Genomic DNA, 22,698 nt, shown 5'->3' with positions numbered 1-22,698 from the left:
TATGCCAGACTAATCCATCTTATCAATTGTTCAGTGTCTGCCACCTTTTTCTGCCATCCCTCTGTTGGCTTCTGCTCACGCAAAGAATAAAATTCAAAATATTAACCTCTTATTGCCTGTTATGATGTCGGGGTGAGGCTTAAGATCACATGATCGCCATGATTGGTGGTCACGTGTTCTGAAAACTTGCGTTCAGGAGCTTTCGGTTAGCTGACGGTAAGTGTGTTGGGACCACGCAGCATGCATGCTCTTGGCATGGGTATATTGGCAGTAATTCAAGCAAATATGCGGCACTAAGGACCAAGCGCCGAGAAGCCACATATTTGCGTACAGTCGGCGCCAAGGGGTTAGCAACAGCCTAGAAAACCATTCACAACTCTTCCCCCAGCTACCTTACTAACCTTGTCTCAAAATACCAACCAAACCATCCTCTTTACTCTCTCCAAGGCCCCCTACTCTCTAGTATCCCTACTTTTTTGTATCATTTGATCCTCCCTTTTAGATGTAAGTTATAATGAGCAGGGCCCTAGGATTCCCCCTGTTTGAATCATATTGGAATGGTACTGTCTACCTGTGCAAAATGTTGGTTATTTAAATCCTGCATAATATTAATGAGTGATCCCAGCATGCCAGTGTAAACAACTTATGGGAGAGACCATTTTTATACTTTATCAGAGTGATTAAACCTAAACCTCAGGCAGCTACTGTATAACAAAAACACAATTGCAGTTATGTATTCCTTCATTTTCATTTACATACTGCTTGCCTAAGTAACTAAAGTGGCTATGATTCATTACAGACTGGGAAAAGGAAAGGGCAGCACTTGGAGCTAATTAGCTCTACTGCATGCAAAATGTACTGATTGTGAACATGTTGAATAGATCAGAATGGGTAGCAATGATGCCTTATCAATATATTGCTGCTCCTGCATTGTCCAATAGCTGCAAGTGGGGAGGCAGCACTTCTGTACTTTATTAACTCTATCAGAGGATGGTTTGTCGCTATCTTTGCAATATCCCAAGAGTGGCAGGATAACAAATCCTTTTGTCACAAATATGGATTCAATTGTGTGTTTAATAAATATAGAAAAAAGCAGTCCCTTCGTGGAAATAAAATAGCTGCTGGCACTTAAAGATTAACAAGCCCAAACCTTTGTGGAAAAACTAAGTGCTTGGAAACAAAACTATGATACAGTGTCCAAATGTACACATTAAATAAACCAATATGTATAAGCGTTAAACTGTATACAAACAGTCCATAGATAATCTTTAGTGGCAACAATTCACATAATGCCAACAATCCTCAGTGATGCGTTTAGTCTTATCTAGACTAATCAACAGAGATTCCCAAACATGTCCCTCCACCAATCCAAATGCACTCACCACAAAGCAATGCTGCACAGATTATAGGCAGCAAACTGGGCTCAGCAGCATCATCCAAGACCAATAAATCTTTCTGAGCAATCCCTTTGAGAAGATGACCCTCTTGGAGATGACAGCAAACCAGACTATTCCAACAGTGAAAACAAGCGGATGGCAGGACTGGAAATGTGCTCCCCAAAAATCAAAATAATATATAGTGTAGTACTTATGAAAAAGTTGTAAAATGTTTTCTGATATAAAGAGGGTGTGTATATGTATATAAAACATCCACAGTGTGTACCACCACCAGTCCTATGCACTCACCAGACCAGATGGCTGCACATCATGTGAACAGCAAATGGGCACAATGACTGTCACCAGGTCTCTGTCTTTAAATAAGTTTTCTTGATGTAGCACTGACCAGAAAAGGTGTCACGTCCCAGCACTCTGGTGAGTGCATTTGGTGGAGGGACATCCATGGTGTGTTTAGCTGCTTACCTAAAGTTCAGCTGTAAAGCCCAAGTCCAGGCAGTGAAAAACATACCATTGCACTACAATGGCAAATGTTTGTCTAGGGCAGTGATGGCGAACCTTGGCACCCCAGATGTTTTGGAACTACATTTCCCATGATGCTCCACTACACTGCAGAGTGCATGAGCATCATGGGAAATGTAGTTCCAAAACATCTGGGGTGCCAAGGTTCGCCATCACTGGTCTAGGGGGATAGGAAAAGGCAAATTGCTTACATTTATTTCTTGCATCCACCTGTCTGTATGACTGGCCCCCTCTCTTCAATGCAAGACAGATCACAAGCTCTGCGATGTCATCACATACAATGCAGAACTAATGGTCGGATGCCGAGAGGAAAGAAATAAGGTAAGTTATACTGCTTATTCCTATCTTCCCAGAAAAAAATAACATTTAACCCTTGCAATGTGGAGAGAAGGAACTCTTCAAGATTAAGTTTTGGCTTCATGCACACTAGCTTAAAAAAACGCCAGTGCTCTTGAAAGAAAAAAAAAAAAAAAACGCAAATTTTGAGTATTTTTGGACTAGCATTTAGGACATTTTGTCTGCCAGAAAACAAAGTTTTTTTTTTTTTTCTGCCTCTAAACGCTGAGCCTAAAACATACTTCTAGACTACCTAATGTGTATGGACACATAGGATAACATTAGCTGCTTCTACAGGCAAAACGCTAAACTCCTCTAGGAGCAGAGTTTTTTAAGCTAGTGTGCATGGACCCTAACCGTCGGTGTTCAGCTTCCCAGAGGCAAAGCAGACTTTGTTTACACACAGCTCTGATTTTCCATGTAGAGCATAGAGAAGGCCTAATAACTAAGCACTATGCAATGGACAGACAAGTTAAAAACCACTAGATTCTTTTAAAATGTGCCCTTGTGGCCTGGAAATATTCCAGCACTTCATTGGTTATGCTGGTTAGGAAAATTAAAAAATCTAAAAGATAAAGCACAAGTTCAAAACCTTGGACTCTATACAACAGCTGTTAATTACAGCAGGTTAAGTGTTTGACCTATCAAAATACTAAATGAAGACAGGAGTTAGGCACAACATTTCTTTCTTAAAATGAGGTAACTGCAATACATAAAACTTATAATGAAAAAAAAAAACACTCCCATAAGGAAATGAACTTAAAAACTGACTGCAAATGCAAATCTGTATAGTAGGAAAAGTGACTGACAAAACCCCTAGGCGGGATGTAATCAGGACGGCTGAAGACTTTACTACTAGAAATGTAATCGCTTGACAAGACCTCCTGGATTTACACTTTCTCACTATGATAAAAGATTGAGGTTTCTCTTTGATTTACATATCTGTAAGAAGAGGGATAGTTAAACAACTACATCATGCTTACTTGATTTTTCTGCTGGTTTAGCATATTTCTGAATAATAAAAAGGCAAGGTGGTAGACGATGAAATACAAGTTATGGAAATAATAGACTTGCTATAGCGAACTTATCATGCAATATTAAAAACGCCAAAATTAATACTAAAACTCAAGCAAAAACTAGAAGGAAGTAAATGCCACAATGTGAATCCCCTGAAATAGGTTATAAGAATGTTGGATGCCAGTAGAGGTTCCCTGATCATATAAACACGTTACAATTCCCAGGTCAAGTGCTTTCCTCTTTTTCGCTCTCTTAGTCATTGAGGATCATCTGTGAAACCTGCAGTAATAGTATACACAGGAGAGGAATCCCAGTCAATAAAGAGTCCATCTACTGCATGTAGAATGCATTTTTACTTACGTGAACTTCTATTGTATACCGGTATGACTAGTGTGGTCACACACATTTTACAAATTTGTTCTGTTCTGTACCAGGTATTTCAGTCATGTATTTAGCAGTGCTCTGCTTTAAGATGCGGCTGAGTGCAGATGACAGACCAACTACAAAAATGTAGGGCTCATTTAGATGTATGAATGTGTATAGAGGTGCATTTCTTTGTAGGGTTAGGCAGATTGTCATTTGTCAATGTGCATTTCCTTTGTAAGGCAGCGCACATTATTGACATGCATTGGCCTGTGTTTCCAGTGTGTTTTGAAGTTAGGATTTGTTAAGAGTTGTTGCCACTGTGTCAAAGCACGCTATATGGATTTTGATTAATTGCCATTGACTACTATGGTCCTCCCAATGCAATAAAAAACAGGAACGAATAGACATGTATTTTTCAAAAAACACTGCACTGTACCATAGAGATGAGAACATGTTGAGATGAGTATTCTTTGTACTGAATACTTATCTCAACATGTTCTCATCTCTATGCTACAGTGCAGTGTTTTTTGAAAAATACATGTTTATTCGTTCCTGCTTTTTAGTGCACTGGGAGGAACATAGCAGTCAATGGCAATAAATCGAAATCCATATAACGTGCTTTGACGAAGTGGCAACAGTTATAAAATCCTAACTTCAAAACGCACTGGAAACACAGGCCAATGCATGTCAATAATGTGCGCTGCCTTAAAAAGGAATTGCAGATTGACAAATGACAATCTGTCTAACCCTACATAAGAATGCACCTCTATACACATGCATACATCTAAATGAGCCCTATATTTTTGTAGAGTTTTTCATTTGTAAAAATGAAAAAAAAAAAAGACGTTTTATATCCAATGGGGTTGATTTACAAAAATTTTGCAAAGTGCAGTTGCTCCAGGGCTTAGTAAATGAAGTAAAACTCTACTTTTTAAAGATTACCCAATCAGGTGCATGGAAAATAAAAAAACAGCATTTTTGTGCATGATTGAATGATTGATGTTAGCAGAGCTTCTACTCATTCACTAAGCTCTGGAGCAACTATGTGCCTTTAGTAAATCAACCCCACTGGGTCTGTAGCCAGTTCCTCAGATCTTCACTCTGCTCAGAAATGCCATCAGAATCTTCACATACTACACCTTTCTAGGTGTGATGGGTGCTTGGTCTCCTGCTATGAGCTGTGTTTCTATCCACTGACCCTAAGCCAACATAGGACACTTTAGTGACTTAGGGGAGAGAGAGACAGTGGGAGGGGACATAGGTATCTGACACTCTCAGATGTTTCAGATCTGAAAATTCGATCACAGCTCCTGCAGCACAGGTAAATATAAAATGTCTATTGCAGTTTTTTTTTTTTTTTGTATTTGTAAAAGAGCAACAGGGTCACTTATAAGCAGCAGACTGGAGAAATGTTCAATAATGATGGGCAGTATTTGTATACTTACGTAGATTTATTTTACAAGGAAGCGTACAGTTTTTTTTAAGCATGTGCACTGGTTATCAGGGATTGTACTGGTTTTTAATGGGTTTAACCATGAACCATGAATGGTTTTATACCTGAAGGTAAAATAACCTTTTGTGTGCTGCTCCCTCCACTGCCCCCCTAATACTCACCTGAGCTCACTCTCGATCCAGCGATGTGAATGAGAGACTTAGCTGAACTGGGACTCCCTCTCCTCATTGGCTGAGACTGCAATGGGAGCCATTGGCTCTCACTGTTGTCAATCACAGCCAGTGAGTTAATGAGGAGAGAACAGGGGGTAAGGGTCGATCCACGGCTCTAAGTGTCTTATGGATGCATAGAGCAGAGTTTGAGAGCGAGCACGCACAAGTCCCCCATAACAAGCGGCTTGCTATTGGGGGCACTAGTCAAGATAGAGGAGCCAGGGGTGCTGGCGGGGTACCCGAGAAGAAGTGGATTGGGGCTGCTCTGTGCAGAACAATACTGCACAGAGCAGGTAAGTATGACATGTTTATTTTTTTTAAAGCCGAACCTTTAATAGCAATGTAAGGTCTTGTGATACAGAGCATGACCTGGCACAGAGCAGGACCTGGCTGTCAAAGCGACTTTATAGCCTGCTTTGTGATATTACTAATAATAATAGTAATAAAACACTTAACACTGCAAGGTTTATCCTTTATAGAAGTTTTAATACTAAATTTTTCCGAGCACTTCAATGAGCTCAGCTCAAACAGAACACAGTCATTAAGTATAGTATAAATCAGTGGCGTAGCTAGACCCTTTAGGACCCCAATGCAAAAAAACATGAAGGGCCGCCCCCCTTTCCTCCGAGCCCAGTGGCGGTACAACAGGGCTGGTCACAAGTGGGTGGCTGCATATAAAGGAACCGATTTCTCCATTTCCCCTGCTGTTGCTCCTCTCCCTCCTGCAGGCATTCCATGGCTGCAGGAAAAAAAATGGAGAGATCCGTTCCTCTATGTCGGTGTTTTACAATCTTTTGCCAGTCAGGGCACACTTGAAGTACACCCCTATGTGAATGGGGCAGCACTGCAATGACTCCGCAACTGTGTGCATTGCATGCAGTTGCAGCATAGTGATAATGTATTTAAGGGGTTAAAACAGGCAGTCAGGAGGCAACATATTGCCTCTTTACTGGTTGTCAAATGCCTCTGGAAAGCGATCTGAGCATGGATCGCTTTTCAGAGGAACTGCATTTTTTTTGCTGGTACTATGAACAAGCAAGAAAAAAAAGTCAGTTCTGATTGTACACATATAGGGGTCAGGATTAAACACACACACACATAAACACAGACACATATAAACACATGTATACACACATACATACATACCGTATTTTTCGCTCCATAAGATGCACTTTTCCCCCCAAAAAATGGTGGGAAATGACTGTGCGTTTTATGGAGCGAATGCTGACCAGGGCCGCCACCTTGTTAGAATACCGGGCGGCTGTCTCCCGTGACCACAGGGTGATCCTGTGCCTGTCCCCTTTTACTTAGCTTTGCCTGTCACAGACAGAAGACAGAGCAGGCCGAATGGAGTGCGGCCACGCCGCCGGCTCGGGCTGTTCTGTCAGATGTGATGACATCCTCGCCAGGCACAGGTTATGCTGCATTGTATGGCACAGGCCAACCTGCATTGTATGGCACCAGTCAGACTGCATTTCATGGGCATGGTAAATATTTCAGTACACCATTTGGTTCAGAATATATTTTTTACTTGCTTTCCTCCTCTAAAACCTAGGTGCGTTTTATGGAGAGAAAAATACGGTACATACATACATACACACAAACATGCACACACACACACACATAAACACACATACATACATATCGCCTTTTAAAAATCAGCAGTGCTTTACCTTACCTCTTCCTGCCAGGTACTGCACTGTAGGGGGAGACAAAGAGCACAGCACACACTGTACACCTTGCACAGTGCCAATTACAGTTTGGCTGAGGATCGGGGAGCTCAGCCGTCCTTACCCCTCCTCCTATCAAGGTATACAGGGGGCCCTCAGCATGGGGCCCGGTCGCCATGGCGACCTCAGCGACCCCTATACTTCTGCCACTGGTACAAATGCAGACAAATCTTTCCTAAGACAATTTTACCCTGTTGTCCTTCCCTATTCAACCCATGTTTTTCCTCATTTTCTAGGTTGCTAAAGGCAATTTTAAACCACGTAGTCTCCGGTAAACATTTTGTGTGTGTCTATCAATATATGATGCCCAATAGGAAACAGGAAAAGGAGTAATGCCCTCTACACGGTTGGAGATTCCCAACGGAAAAGGTCCAATCGGATTATATTGTCGGAAAATCCAATTGTGTGTGGGTTCTATCTGACTTTTTCCGTCTGAATTTCCGACAGATAAAATTTGAGAGCAGGACCTCAAATTTTCCGACAACAAAATCCGATCAGACTTTTTCCGATCGTTTGTAGAGAATTCTGATGCTCAGATCAAATTACGAGACCAAAGCTATTGGCTACTAGAAGCAACGTAGTCCCGTCATCACATTCTGAACGATCAGATTTTCTGACAACTTTGTCCAAATGTGTGTATGCACCAGTTTTGGACAAAATCCGACGGATTTTGTTGTCGGAATGAAAGACCGTGTGTACGGGGGCAGTTACTAGAAATAATTTTGACAGAATGGCTGAACGCCCACAAAATTTACAGTTACAGTGACACACAAAAGTCTATGGCAATAAAACTAAAGTAGCTACAAGGATATCTTAATTATTGATAATCTATATGATTGTAAAATGATGAGACAAAATAACATTCCGATTTGAATTGAAAACACAACATTTCAGAATCAAATAAAAATAAATAAATAATAAGGTGACATTTTTGTAATGAAAATGACACAATGCACGTTGATACTTATCAGAAAAGACAATTTAGTCCAACATATTAAACAACTAGCTTTAGGTGATAGCTAATTTACTCTAGCATCACTGCACCCTGTAGCTGTTAATGGAAATCAGTTTTTTTAGCAATATAGAATTAAATGAAACATACATAAAAACAATGGCACAATTTTCTCTTCTTACTTTTGTTAAAATAGAGACGTAAATTACATACATAAATTAGCATTACATTTACGTCATGTATACTACTTCATTATTTACAACATTGTAAATACCAATTCTGGCACACAAGAGAAAAAGTATACAGAATAACAAAATTAACAAATGCTTTGGCAATACTGGTTTGCAATAATTGAGAACTCGAAAAATCCAAATTCATATGTTGTTAAAAAACGGAAAAGATTTGCTTGCATGAGGATGCATCACATCCAAATGGTCCCTGTCAGTATAATTCAGCCAGCTACTAAAAGGAAACCACAGGAAACAGAATAAACATGCAAATCAAACAGGTCTGTTCATATCTCTGTGCTGCAGTGAGTTAACGAAAATGCAGGTTGTATATACCGTATTTATCGGTGTATAACACGCACAGGTGCATAACACGCACAGGTGCATAACACGCACCCCAATTTTAGGAGGGAAGTTTAAGGAAAACGCTTACATTTTAAATGAAGCAGCTCATCAATGCACCCTGCTCAGTGCCCATCTGCATCCTCTAAATTGCCCATCAATGCAGCCTGCTCAGTGTCCATCTGCATCCTCTAAATTGCCCATCAATGCACCCTGCTCAGTGCCCATCTGCATCCTCTAAATTGCCCATCAATGCACCCTGCTCAGTGCCCATCTGCATCCTCTAAATTGCCCATCAATGCACCCTGCTCAGTGCCCATCTGCAGCCTCACCTTTGCCATCATTGCAGCCTCACCAGTGTCGGATTATACTTGCTGTCTCTGAGGGAAGAGGAGGAGCAAGTGCTGCTGAATTACAGGGAGCCGCCATCTCCTGTGTGCCTCTGTCACTCACAGCCATGCCTCCCAGCCCTGTTCATATGATAGACAGAACAGTGGCCCAATGTGGGGCGTGGCTGTGAGTGACGGAGCACCGGGTACACAGGAGATCGTGGCTCTATGTAATTCAGCGGCACTCGCTCCTCTTCTCTAAGAGACAGCAGGGATTGGTGTACACACCTATGATTTTCCCCCAATTTTAAGGGGGAAAAAGTATGTGTTATACGCCGATAAATAAGGTAATTGACTGCTTCAGCATGCCTTTAGCCTTCATATAGAGTATAGATGCATGAAACCACCTTATGGTTAATTTTATCTCTTGGGGAACCCCTAGAGAAATCTCTCCTCCTGAGTTATTATGGATAATAAGGAAAATACAACAGTGGGAGAGAGAACACCTCAGGTTTGACAAAAACACCCAAAAGGTGCATGGGAACAGAGCCAGGAAATGTGGCACAGAAATCCATTGGGCAAGTATGCAATCGTTATTTAACCACTTAAGGAGCAGGCGCCGCAGTTGCACTGTGGCAGATTACTTTTTCTGGGAGAATCGCCATCATTATACGTCGGTCGCTTTAAGACCTCTAGGGGCCGATACACTTGGCCGGCGGCCACGATGTCCACCTGCCCCTTGTGATCTCTCCTGAGAGACAGAACGAGGATCTGTCAATGTAAACAGACAGATCCCCTTACTGTCAGGGGAGGAGAGACATATCTGCCGTTCCTAATGATTAGGAACAGCGATCGGTCTCTTCCAGTCACTACACCCCCCCCCCCCCAAAGTTAGAAACACCTCCCTAAGGAACACTTAACCTCTTGATCGCCCCTAGTGTTAACCCCTTCCCTGCCAATAAAATTTATACAGTAATCGTGGCTATTTTTAGCTTTGATCACTGTATAAATGTCACTAGTCCCAAAAAAGTGTCAAAAGTGTCCGATCTGTCCGCTGCAATGTCACAGTCCCACTAAAAATTGCAGATCACCGCAATAACTAGTAAAAAAAAAATACAAATGCCATAAATCAATGCCCTATTTTGTAGACGCTGTAACTTTTGTGCAAACCAATCAATATACGTTTCAGTTTTGTTTATCAAAAATATGTAGAAGCATTAGTTTGTTTTTTCATTTTTGAGCATCCCCAAACAGAATTTTTTTAAGGATAGCAAAAAGTTAAAAATATAGTATTTTTTTTTTCAAAATTGACAGTCTTTTTTTGTTTATAATGCAAAAAAAAAAAAACAACAAAAAAAAAAGAAACGCAGAGGTGATAAAATACCACCAAAAGAAAGCTCAATTTGTTGGGAAAAAAAAGGACTCAAATTTTGTTTGTGTACAACATCATGCGACCGCGCAATTATCAGTTAAAGCAACACAGTGCCCTATGGCAAAAATGGCCTGTTCATTAAGGGAGCAAATCCTTCTGGTCCTCAAGTGGTTAACTACTGAAACCAGAGCTAGAAAGGCAATTAGTATATTCTAAAGATCCCCTATTCCAGCCCATCTATTTATTTTATGATGGGTGTCCTTCGACCTCATCTAGGTATTTTTCTATTGGCAGCACAGTCCAGGTTTAGCAATGCTGCCTTACATCATGGCTGCCTGCTTCCTCATGTGCTATTTCATTAGAAGGACCTTCCAACTCTTTACCAATATTATAAATAAGGCAATACAATAAGTTGTATGATATTACATTAAAAAAAGACTAAGAGTCCATAAAGTCCCTCAATGTCCTGTTCACAGCCATGCCATTTTGAATTCTGTCATATTGAAAGCCAGCTGTTACTTCACACATCTAGCTGTCTATCATTCTATTTATTAATTGTAATGGAGTTGGCAAAGTCAGCAAAAGGTCACACTAACTCTTGCAATACCCCTGAACTACATGCCTGAAGTCTTCTGGGATACATGATGTGGATATCCCAGGGGCCTGTAAGTGGCTGAAGCTACGTCACTCTTGTCTAGGTTGGGAGAGAGAGAACAGAAGGGGAAAATTAAAATATTAGGTATTTAGGAAAAACAAAAAATATTTGGTATTCTTTGGTTGTCTTTAATATGAGGGTGACAGTAATAAAGTTGACAAACTGGCAAAAGGCCAGCTTCAGGGTCCAGACTGGGGTACTACCAATAATAAAGATACGAAGGTCTGAATTAAATTAACCGCTCTGGACAATATACTTTCCATGCAACAAGTGTTCAGCTGCATTCACGCTGTTGTGGTGTGTTAACATGCATTATGCTGCATGTTAACATGCATTTATTTAGGACAGCTCATTCATTTGAATGGCTGCCTAAGCTACCAAAAGGAACTCATATGTATGAACTGTATATTGTTGCACTAAGGAAGACTTTTAGGCTAAAATAGAAATATAATGTTTACAATATGGTCTTTCACTTTTCACTGTCTTTTGCTCAAAATGAGAATAATGGGAAATCATCCGATTTACATTTATAAGTAAAGTGAAAGCCTACTACAATAAATTATTGGACAAAGCTATACTTTATAAGCAGCTACAACAAGAGAAAAAAAAATATTTAAAAAATAGTCCTGATATGAAAAGTCTTCTATTTACATTGTTACAGAAAATATTTCCTTGATTGGAGAACAAACATTTGTCGCATAGTTCTGGGTCCATAATTTAAAAAAAGAATGTTGTTTAAAATGTGAATTCACTAAAAAATGTATTTGATTTGAAAGGTTCGCCTTTCACTTTCTGGATGTTCCTACAAACTGTTGTATCTGTAACATTAGGTCATTCATTTTCTCCATCCAGTACTCTGTGTTCTCTTGTAATGGAGTAGAATGATTTTCCATGCGTTGTGTGCGACATGATTTGTCTAATGAATCTTTTAACATTAACTCTTCCGATTCCCCATTTACTATTCCCTTTTGGGAGAGAATCTGAAGCTGCATAGGAGATCTTGTGTTTAGAGGTGGTACGATGTTTTGGCTACAGGATATAGCATTTAGAGTCTGTTTTTGGAGGCAATCTCTCTGTTCTTGTATAACTTTCAGATGAGCGAAAAGATTAGAGAGAGTCTGATTGCAGGTTTCTAAATGACGTTCATACTGTTGACATCTCAGTTTCCCATCTTCCAACTGCTGCTGCAAACATCCATTTTCTTGGCCTAATTCATTTAGCTGGGTAAGAGGAAAGGAGAATGATTATCTGGTTCACCTTAACATTTTATTGGATATAGAACACGTGTTTTAATAATGTAGGCTTGAAACAAGAAAACAGTTTGTCCTTCTAATACTATATCAATTTAACATCTGCAGTTACAATCTTCTTCTTTTTTAATCTTTTTTGAAATATGAAAGAAAAAAAAAACTGCACTGAGCACTATCCTTATCAAATAATCATCATCATCAATAAACAATCAAGGCAAGTAACCATAAAGTTACATATAAAAAAAATCTTTATTAAAGTGTTATAAAATATTCAATTGTATGGTCTTTGTTTAAAAAAAAAACAGGAAGAAAAAAAAATGAAAAAGGACCATGATGATAGAGTTGGTAATCACGAGTGTAAAAAGGTTTTGCCATTTCCATACATTGGAAACTAATATCTAATTCGGAATGTATTAAGTATTTCCTACTCATTATATCTCAATTTTAAAGGCAAAGTCCATCTTTTGCAAAAAATAACTGCATATATATTTTCAGAAAAAAAGTGCATTTTTTATTATTATTTTTTGCAAATGAGCCTGCAAAGCATTGCAACTGTTATCAGTTGATCCCTGATGCAATATCAGGCTCCGGCAGACTCTTTTTCCAGCTTCTTGACTGTACTGAGGTACAGATTTTCCTCCAGAGAGCTTGAGGAAGCGTCAATGGGCTATGTGTGCGCAGGGCAGCTGTTAGAAATCATGGGGCCCCGTACAGCCTACCTGATGGGGCCCCCTTCAACCACCCTCGACCCCACCCCTGACCCCGGCTTGAAACAAAATGCAGGTTTGTTGCCATTTACATATACGTGTGGAGCCAATACATGCTTTTGCAATTAATAAGCATGAGGGGGGGGGGGCAGTTTAAAATTATTTAAAATTGTATTTTAGTACAAATAAAAAAAAATCTTACACTGCATCTTTACAATACTTGTGGTAGCATGGGCCATGACAGGACCTCTTTATGGAGAGATATGAGGTCTTTTAGACCCCATATCTGTCCTCTGGCCTCCAAAGCATCTGATCAAACTAAGATCAGTTTGATTAGGATGCTTGTTCAAGCCAGTTATGGCTTCTTTACATAACCGGCAGTGACAACATCTGTCACGTCCAGTTTCTGACATCACACAGTGGGAAGAACAATATCCATCCCTCTCCCTGTGTCCCCGGAACCGGATGCTACTGGTCACATCTTAAAAGCAGTAAAGGTGGTGATGGGACCCCCTTCCACTGCCTGTAAAAGTAATCCACTGGCTTCTTAGTCATTAGCATTACTTTACTTTGTGCAGAATTGTTGGGACTAAAAAAATGATATCTTGATCATTGCTGTAGTGATGACCAAGATATCATCCTTCTATCCCAGCGTTTTACTGGTATGTTGCTGGATGGGAAGCAGTTAAAGGGGATTGGTTTGGGGAGCCGTAAAAATGTAGCTCTGCTGCATGTTTACTGCTCCCCCAAATGAAGTGTAAGGTAGCATCTCATTGTTTCTTATGATCATCAGCATTACAATTATCACACAGGTAGCACAATAAGCAGGTGCTCTGTCATGGCTTTATCATGGCTCTAGGTCACATTGCTTTTGGGTGCTCACTGTGTTAACTTATGGCTGTACTGTATGTAACAGACTGTAACAAAGCACAGCCATAACACAGTCAGCACCCAAAAGCAATGTGACCTAGAGCCATGATAGAGCCATGACAGAGCACCTGCTTATTGTGCTACCTGTGATAATTATAATGCTGATAACCTGCTGTGCTCTGAGATACATGATAGGGCACAGTGAGTATTCTAACCTCTATTCCCCACTCACTGTGTCCAGTGCAGCCACGCTGTCCTCCTGCTCTCCCCTGTCAGCCGGTCAACTTCTATATATCTCATGAGGAATGCAGCCGAGAGACGAATGGAGAATCACTGTATCACTCCGCCAGCCGGGACTAATAGAATAGTGGGGCGGCATGATGTACATGTGCCCGAAAATAAAGAAATAGTCCCTCTGCTGCACCTGCACTCCCCTCCTGGAAAATTATATAACCCCCCCCCCCCCCCCTGTAAGCAAGTAGGAGCAGGAGAGGAATTTAGGAAACTTTTTTTTTTTTCAAATGCAGTAACAAACTGTAAGATGCTCGGGCCCCACTCTGTAGCTGATGGGGGCGGGCCCTGTACAAGGGGACTGGTTGTACTGCCCTATCAGCGGCCCTGTGTGTGTGGTAGTCACTGCACTTGTGCTCTATTAAGAACTACAAGGTCATCTGCTAAGGCTGTAATTTATTCATTTACAGATCTCTGTGATTAAATGATGCGGCTGTGCAGAAGGAAGAAGAATCTAGAATACTTTTAGAGGGTGATCCATTTTGTTGGTGGAGGGGATCTGCTTGGCACCATATTACCCCCTAAATATGGGTGTAACATGACCTCAAGGTGGAGATATCTTTTAAAGGCCACCTCTATACTAAAATCAAGAATGTTGTAGTGAGGGGGTATGTGGCACAGATGGGAGCCTGACGAGTCACTTTAAATAATTTGTAAACCCAACATTTCATATTCCTGGTATACCATGTACTTGTATGAAAATGTATCCTGTTCTGTTTGTATTGCTTAGTTTGTGTTCCTTTCAGTCCCTCTGCTCTCCTATTAAAAGCTAACCACACTAGGCCTGAGAGCACATTGTGGTCAGTTTTCTGGCTGTGTTAAGAAATGAGCCTGCTCTCCTCCAATGATCAGACGACTCCTAACCCCCACGCACAGTCATTCACTAGGAAGATCAGTGTGCTGCATTTAACAGAACAATTACTTGATGGCTTATTTTATAAACACACAAGATTCACACAACGTTCATCCTGGACTCATTTCAATTGAATCCAATTAGAAAAAAACGTGTAAATTTTGGGAGAAAGTTGTCTTTTGTAAAAACATATACACTATAAATAGACAGCTACAACGAGGTTTGCACACATTATAGCCATATTTTTTATTTGCTACACTGTTTTAATAAGACATTTCTCTCTCCTCTTTTTTTGCTGACAAATGCTCAAAAATGAAAAAATAAAAATAAACAAAAAAAAAAACTTTATTTCTATGACAGTTTAAGTATTAAATGAATTGGCATATAAGCACTGCAGCGCAAGGTTGTCAGTGTTAATCTGAAGGGTGAAGGCTTTTATTTTTGTCAGTGGAGCTTTCAGCCTTCGTGTGATCACTGCGTTGAAATAGTGATCATAAGGTTGGGAACCACTCTAACTGGTTCTAAATTGTCAGTGGCGAGCCCAGCTGTCATTGACACATACAGTGTCAGCAGCTGGTTCTCACAGGGTTTATATATTTATATCCATGGCATGGGACATTTTGCCCCTTAACTTATGCAAATTGCAGGTGGGAAGGGGTTAATCTTTGTATACAGTGCATTCTGAAAGCATTCACAGAGCCTCACGTTTTCCACCTTTTGTTATGTTACCGCCTTATTCCAAAATTAATTAAATTCATAATTTTCTTCAGAATTCCCAAAATTGTCAGTCTCACAATCTCCGGAAACCAGAGCCTTCTGGGCCAGGCTGGTGCCACCAGAATGATTGGAACCCCCTCTCTCCGAATAATGCGCAACAAATGTGTATCGGAGGGAAAGCATAAACCAGGGAGTACTGAACTATCAGAGCATCTCTTGTTCTCTCTCTCGAAACCCAAACTGCTGTAGCTTGTTGTTGACCCTGGATGCCAGTAGGTCGACCTCTGGCCATCCCCAACGTTGGCAAATTTCCTGGAACACCTCTGGGTGTAGGGACCATTGCCCCGAGCAGATCTGCTGGCAGCTGAGATGATCTCTACTTCTGGGATAGGGACTGCCGATATAATTGGCATGTCCCTCTGCCCAGGCTAGTATGTAGTTTAACTCCTTCAGAGTGGTTTATGTAGGCCACTGCCGTGGCATTGTCGGACTGAACCCTGATGGGGCAGTCCTGAAGCTCCACCATCCAGGACTGCAGTGCCAGATGTACTGCCCGTAATTCTACAGTGTTGATGGGCAGGGTCGGCTCTGTCCCTGACAATAAACCCGGAGCTGTGAGCCCATCTAGGGTTACTCCCCAGCCTGAGATACTGGCATCTGTAGTCCGTACGCTCCAAGTTACCAGGAGAAAGGAGTTTCCAATTCACAGGTTCTGATCCTGCAACCACCAGTTTAGACTTAAGAATGCCAGAGGAGATAAGCACATTGGATAATCCAGGGCTTTTCTTCCTCTGTTCCAAACCAACAAGGTGTCTTGTTGTAAGGGCCTGGAATAGAACTGGGCATAGGGCACTGTCTCCAAGGAGGATACCGTCCTCCCTAGAAGACTCATACAAAGTTGAATGGAGGGTTATCTGGTGCCTCTTATCTAACGCACCTGATCTTTCAGGGCACAGATCTTTATGGGTGGCAAGAATACTCTTGCTTTGACCATGTTTAGGATCAGACCTAAAAACTTTAGACTTTGAGCTGGTCTCAAGGCTGACATTTTGGTATTTATGCTCCAGCCTAAGCTTTTCAAATACCGCACTATGTATGTTATGCTCTGTGCTAGAGCCTGTACTGAGTGATCTCTGAGCAGGAGGTCTACAAGATACCCAAGCACCAGAATCCCTTGTGCCCTTAAAAGACCCAGTACTGGTGCTAGGACCTTTGTGAACACCTGGGGAGCTGTAGCAAGCCCAAAGGGTAGAGTCACAAACTGAAAATTACGTTACCCTACTGCAAAACATAGAAACCTCTGATGAGGCTGAAAGATAGGTACGTGTAAATACGTGTCTTTTATATCGATGAAGGCTAGAAAGTCTCCCCTCTGGAGTGAGGTTACTACTGAGCGGACAGACTCCTACCGAAAAGACTGTATCAATAGATACCTGTTCAGGGACCTTAGGTTTAAAATGGGCCTTGTGTTCCCATTTGGTTTCTGAACTGTAAACAGGTTTGAGAAAAACAATGTGCCCCTTTTGAATACAGAAAACAAGATAAGGTCTGGTGTCACCGGTAACACACCTCCATCCCTAAAATATGCAACAAAAAAGAGAAATTCGACCTGGGACTTTAGATGAGGTGAGCTCCACTAAGCCAATAAAAGTAACAAGAGTAAGTACAGTATATGTTTTTATTCAGTAAAAATATTACAAGCATATTGTCATCAAAGAAAGTACTACTACTATCAATTGTATTCAATCCAGTTTTATGTAACTTGTACTAAGTGGCTTTCTTTGATGACAATAATGCTTGTAATATTTTTACTGAATAAAAACATATACTGTACTTACTCGTTACTTTTATTGGCTTAGTGGTGCTCACCTCATCTAAAGTCCCAGGGCGAATTTCTCTTTTTTGTTGCATATTATAGGGATGGAGGTGTGTTACCGGTGACACCAGACCTTATCTTGTTTTCTATATTGAATTTGGGTGGAAGACACCCATACAGCCCAAAACTGGTCTGCTGTCACCTCTGCCAATACATGCATTATACTTGCACTCTACGTAATTATAATGTACTGGTTAATACACCATTTAATATAAGGCTCATATCCCCACCCATTTGATGTGTTGCCTCTTGCTGTTGGCGGCTTTGTTTCTGCTTTGGGAGCTGCAATGAGCACAAAGGGGGATTTCTTGTCCCCTGCTGCCCCCATCTGCTCTTTAGTGCAGGTGGGGTCACTTACACATCGGCGCCATGTGCATGCACCAGCTGCTCAATGTCTGCGATTTTGCGGCGTTGTTACGGCTGCACACATTGTAACATCTGGTTGACCTATAGGAGTGCTTGTGCACTTTCCTGTCATCCACACATGACGTTGGGGGCGGAGCCCCTTGAGCCCTTCCTGGATATAACTTGGAGGTTTAGCACTGCATGTATTCATTTGCAGCTTTTGCTTTCACTGAACACTCATGCTTGTGGATGCCTCTTATTGGAATCTACCACCGATGCAATTATACACCTATCTCACTCAGGTATACTCATTGGTTTTCCTCAAGTGCTCACCTGTAGCTTGTCTTTGACCACTTTGACTTTCCCCCATATTTGCACTTCATTTCTTTTTCAATGCTTTTTGCTCACTTTCTTTACTTCCACTCATGCCATTCTCTGGTGTTTCTCCACCATATTTCCCTATATTCCTTTGTCCATGCCATTCATGGCTCTAGTCTTTATATATTATATATAGAATTGTCCATGTTATTACTCTTATATTTTACCTACTACTTCAGATTATCTGATATACCCCTTTATGTTTACAGTCAATACTTACCGTGGACATAGTGAGACCAATAGGGATACACATTTCCCATCCATGCGATGCTTTCCCTTCAATCTGCCCTGTGTGGGGTTTCTTCTGGCTCTGCCTCCTCAGCTCCCTGGTGATACATTTGCTGCCACTGTCTGAAGGCTTCACATCTGTTGGCTCGGCTATGTGTAGTGGTGAGTATGGGGCCTCCATTTATTAGGCCCCTCTTACCCTCTGCCTTTAAAATACCAAGTATTTACCATATACCAAATTGTATCCTTTCACCTTAGGTACAATTCATACACATCTACCCCTGAAGAGCGAGCTGGGACTTGCGAAACATGTCGGGTACACCTGATGTTTGTATGTTATGTGACTGTTCATACACAATTGTATTACTACTACTACTACCAATTGTATTCAATCCAGTTTTATGTACCTTGTACTAAGTGGCTTTCTTTGATGACAATATGCTTGTAATATTTTTACTGAATAAAAACATATACTGTACTTACTCTTGTTACTTTTATTGGCTTAGTGGTGCTCACCTCATCTAAAGTCCCAGGGCGAATTTCTCTTTTTTGTTCCTTTTGAATACAGGAACCTCTACAATCACTCCTTGATGTACTAGATAATGTAGTGCCTGAAGCAATAAGTTTATTTTTGGAGGATCAGAGGGAACGCTGGATCTTAGAAACCTCTGAGGGGGAACTCCCCGCAACTCCAGCTCATAACCGCGACATATATTTGAGGTGACCCACTCGTCCTGAATTGTTGTTTTCCAAATGTCCACAAAGTGCAGCAGCCTTCCCCCCCACCCGATGGAGTGGGGGCGTCCCCTCAAAAGGAGGACTTGGTGCTGGGTTTAGAAGAATTTTGTCCCTGGCCCTAGCGCCCTGTTGGTGGCAGAACCGCCCTGAAACATTTGAGGAAGCAGTCCCTGGGTTTTTAAACACGGAACGTCTGGTGCTTTTCTTCACAGGAAAGAGAGAACTCTTCCCTCCGGAAATCTTTTGGATATATTTGTCCAAGTGATCCACAAAAAAATGTTCCCCATGAAACGGGAAACCCACCAATGACTTTTTACAAGTAACCTCGGCTGACCAGTTCTTAAGCCATAAAAGTCTGCGCATATGTACAGACAAGAGAGCCAGATGAGAAACCTGCTGTACTGAATCCTTTAAAGCATCAACAGCAAAACACAGCGCTCGAGGAATATCTGTCTTACTTTCAGGCAGATCATTCTCCTGGTTAGGCTTATCAGGCTGTTTAAACTGGAGGATGTTTACGGACTGGCAAATACCAATTGTTGCAACAGTTGGCTGAATAGCTGAACTGGCCAATGAAAAGGAAGCCTTTAATAATAACTCCAATTTCTTGTCAACAGGGTCTTTCAAGCCCTGTGCGTTATCAACCAGACAAGTTAAGTTCTTGTTTAAGGAAGAGACTGCTGCATCTACAGCTGGCATGCTCCATTTTTTAACCAACTTTTCATTCACCTGTATGTATGTTCCTAATCAGTGTACAATGCCTGTTCCAACATGGGGTGTAGAGGGAAAGTCTGTGCAACCTGAAGAGGCCTCAGAGATCCCAAAGAGGACCAGGGGGCTCAGTCAACTTAAAGGCAGAACAAAACCATTTCGTTCAGAGTCAGGATAAAAAGCATCTGCGACTGAGATGCAGACATCGACTGGATATCTTCTTGTCCAGATTGCTCGGAAGCAGACACAGCTGCCGGGCACTCCACCGAATCCTGAGCTTTAAGCTCCTCCCCATCCTCAACCCATTCCTTCTCCAGACTAGGAGACTCTGGGGAGTGGGATCTTTCATGCCTCCTGCCACCCTGCGGGATGGAGGCAATCATGCCAGCAATCCTGTGCTCTAACCCAGCTAGGGCTAAGGACAGTTCATCCTTAGTGATAAAGTAATGCATGTGTGAGGTCCCAGCAAACAAAGTGACTGTATTCACGTACAACGCAAATCTTCGTGTGCACAGATAAAGGCTATGACGCGTGTGCAGCGATGCGCAGGGCCACTTAGAAACGAAGGGCCCAATCTTTACCCTTTATGGCGAGTTCCTGTCACTTGGACCTTCAAGGACTGGGTACCCTTTTATGTTTAGGGTCAACTCCCTTGGACCTGTAAAGAACCCTGCAGGAAATGCCTTAGTGATATATTGTCCAGGGTTTCCACTCCACAGGGTCCAGCGCCCGGAAGCCACATTACAGGCAAAACCTTGCAGGATCTTGAGTCTTGTTTGCAAGGCTCGAGTACCATTTATCTAAGCATAGAAGCCTGTGTCAAATGGATCTGATCAGTCAATCCCTTGATTAATTTTGAAACAATTTGTGGGACTAGAGACCTGAAGCTCAGAGAGCTCAAACAAACCGTGCCTTCCACCCTGCAGACACTGGTAAAAAACTAAAGCGCTTCCAGTATGGGAGGGGTTATATAGGGGATCACTTCCTGTCTAAAGATCTTTGGCCTACCAGTGTCCATTCACCTAATGAATGAAGTATAACCCAGCAGGTAATGAATATTAGCCTGACTCTGTGTCCCAAGAAGTATAAAAAATAAATCATATGTCCATAAGTATTCACAGCCTTTGATCAATACTTTGTTGAAGAACCTTTTGCACCAATTACAGCCTCAAGTCTTTTTGAGTATGATGCTGCAAGCTTCGCACACCTATTTTTGGTCAGTTTCTCCCATTCTTCTTTGCAGGACCTCTTAAGCTCCATCAGGTTGGATGGGGAGTGTCGATGCACAGCCATTTTCAGATCTCTCCAAAAAAGTTCAATCGGGTTCAAGTCTTGGCTCTGGCTGGGCTACTCAAGGACATTCACAGAGTTGTCCCGTAGCCACTCCTTTGTTATCTTGGCTGTGTGCTTAGGGTCATTGTCCTGTTGAAAGATGAACCCTCGCCCCAGTCTGAGGTCCAGAGTGCTCTTGAGCAGGTTTTCAACAAGGATGTCTCTGTACATTGGTGCATTCATCTTTCCCTCGATCCTGACTAGTCTCCCAGTTTCTGCCACTGAAAAACATCCCCACAGCATGATCCTGCCACCACCATGCTTCACTGATGGGATGGTATTGGCTAGGTGATGAGCAGTGCCTGGTTTACTGCATACATGATGCTTGCTATTCAGGCCAAAGAGTTCAATCTTTGTTTCATCATCCCAGAGAATTTTTTTTCTTGTGGTTTGAGAGTCCTTCAGATGTCTTTTAGCAAACTCCAGGCAGGCTGTCATGTGCCCTTTTCTGAGGAGTGGTTTCTGTATGGGCACTCTACCATACAGGCCTGATTGTGGGAGTGCTGCAGAGATGGTTGTTCTGCTGGAAGGTTCTCCTTGTCATTATGGGGTATTGTTTGTAGAATTTTGAGGAAAATAATGAATTTAATCAATTTTGGAATAAAGTTGTAACGTAACAAAATGTGGAAAAAGTGAAGCGCTGTGAATACTTTCCGGATGCACTGTACTTGAAGAGCATTTACATGCTATAACTTTCTGGAAAAAAGTACAGCTGAACAAAACGTTAGTATGACACTTTAACATATCCTTGGTATGGGGCATTGAGCTGGTTAATGTTAAAGGATAAGTTCACCTTTTATAAAAAAAATAAAAAATAAATGGACTTTTTGAAAGTAAAAAATGTGCATGTATTATTTTTTTTTTTACAGTGGAGTCTGTAAAGCATTACATCCGTAATCAGCAGAACACAGGTGCAATGCCAGGATCCTGCAGACTTTCAGCACACTGCTCATACCTTTGATACAGGCAGGCAGTTACTGAACTGCAGGAGAAATCAATGAACTAGAGAGCGCTCACCGGCACTCTATTCAGCCATCTGCTTCAGTTGATGATGGTAGCTCATTCATTCGCAGAACTTTGTGAATGAATAATGCGGCCATATGGGTGGAGCCCCACATGGTCCCGCTGTTTTTAAAATGTGACAGCGAGTGCAGGGAGAAGATTGCGCTGCCCGCTGCCACATGGAGGGGGGATTGGTGGTAGAGAAGGCAGAAGCAGAAACATGTTACATGTTTCACCCTAAATACGAATGTTACACGTAACATGTTTCAAAAAAGTGAACTTGGCCTTTATCATACTAACTGCAGATGGGGAGGGGTAGATGTGTGTGTACTTGAGCAGCACATAGACTCTATAACCTTCTAAAGCAAACACATCGCAAGAAAACATTAGCACACTCCTCCCTTTTCTTAAATCAAGCCATAAAAAAAAAAAAACTTTAGCAAGAAATGTTCCTATTGCTTCTTTGCCTTATCAGACAATTTCTCCTTCTTGT

At 41.5% G+C, this 22,698-nt stretch overlaps 1 protein-coding gene across 1 annotated transcript in view; it reads right to left on the bottom strand.

The window, feature by feature from the left end:
- Window positions 1–7,887: 7,887 nt before the first annotated feature.
- LOC143997335 (uncharacterized) overlaps window positions 7,888–22,698 on the bottom strand; it is a 585,170-nt gene continuing 570,359 nt past the window's right edge. Inside the window, exon 26 of the mRNA XM_077492911.1 lies at window positions 7,888–12,127. Coding sequence (XP_077349037.1) covers window positions 11,693–12,127 — 435 coding nt within the window. The 3' untranslated portion in view covers window positions 7,888–11,692. The remainder of the gene's footprint in view (window positions 12,128–22,698) is intronic.

Source organism: Lithobates pipiens, unplaced genomic scaffold (assembly GCF_037356315.1).
Source record: "Lithobates pipiens isolate NorthernLeopardFrog02 unplaced genomic scaffold, aLitPip1_a1.2 Scaffold_19, whole genome shotgun sequence".
Lineage (NCBI taxonomy): Eukaryota > Metazoa > Chordata > Amphibia > Anura > Ranidae > Lithobates > Lithobates pipiens.
This window is presented reverse-complemented; position numbering and strand designations above follow the sequence as displayed.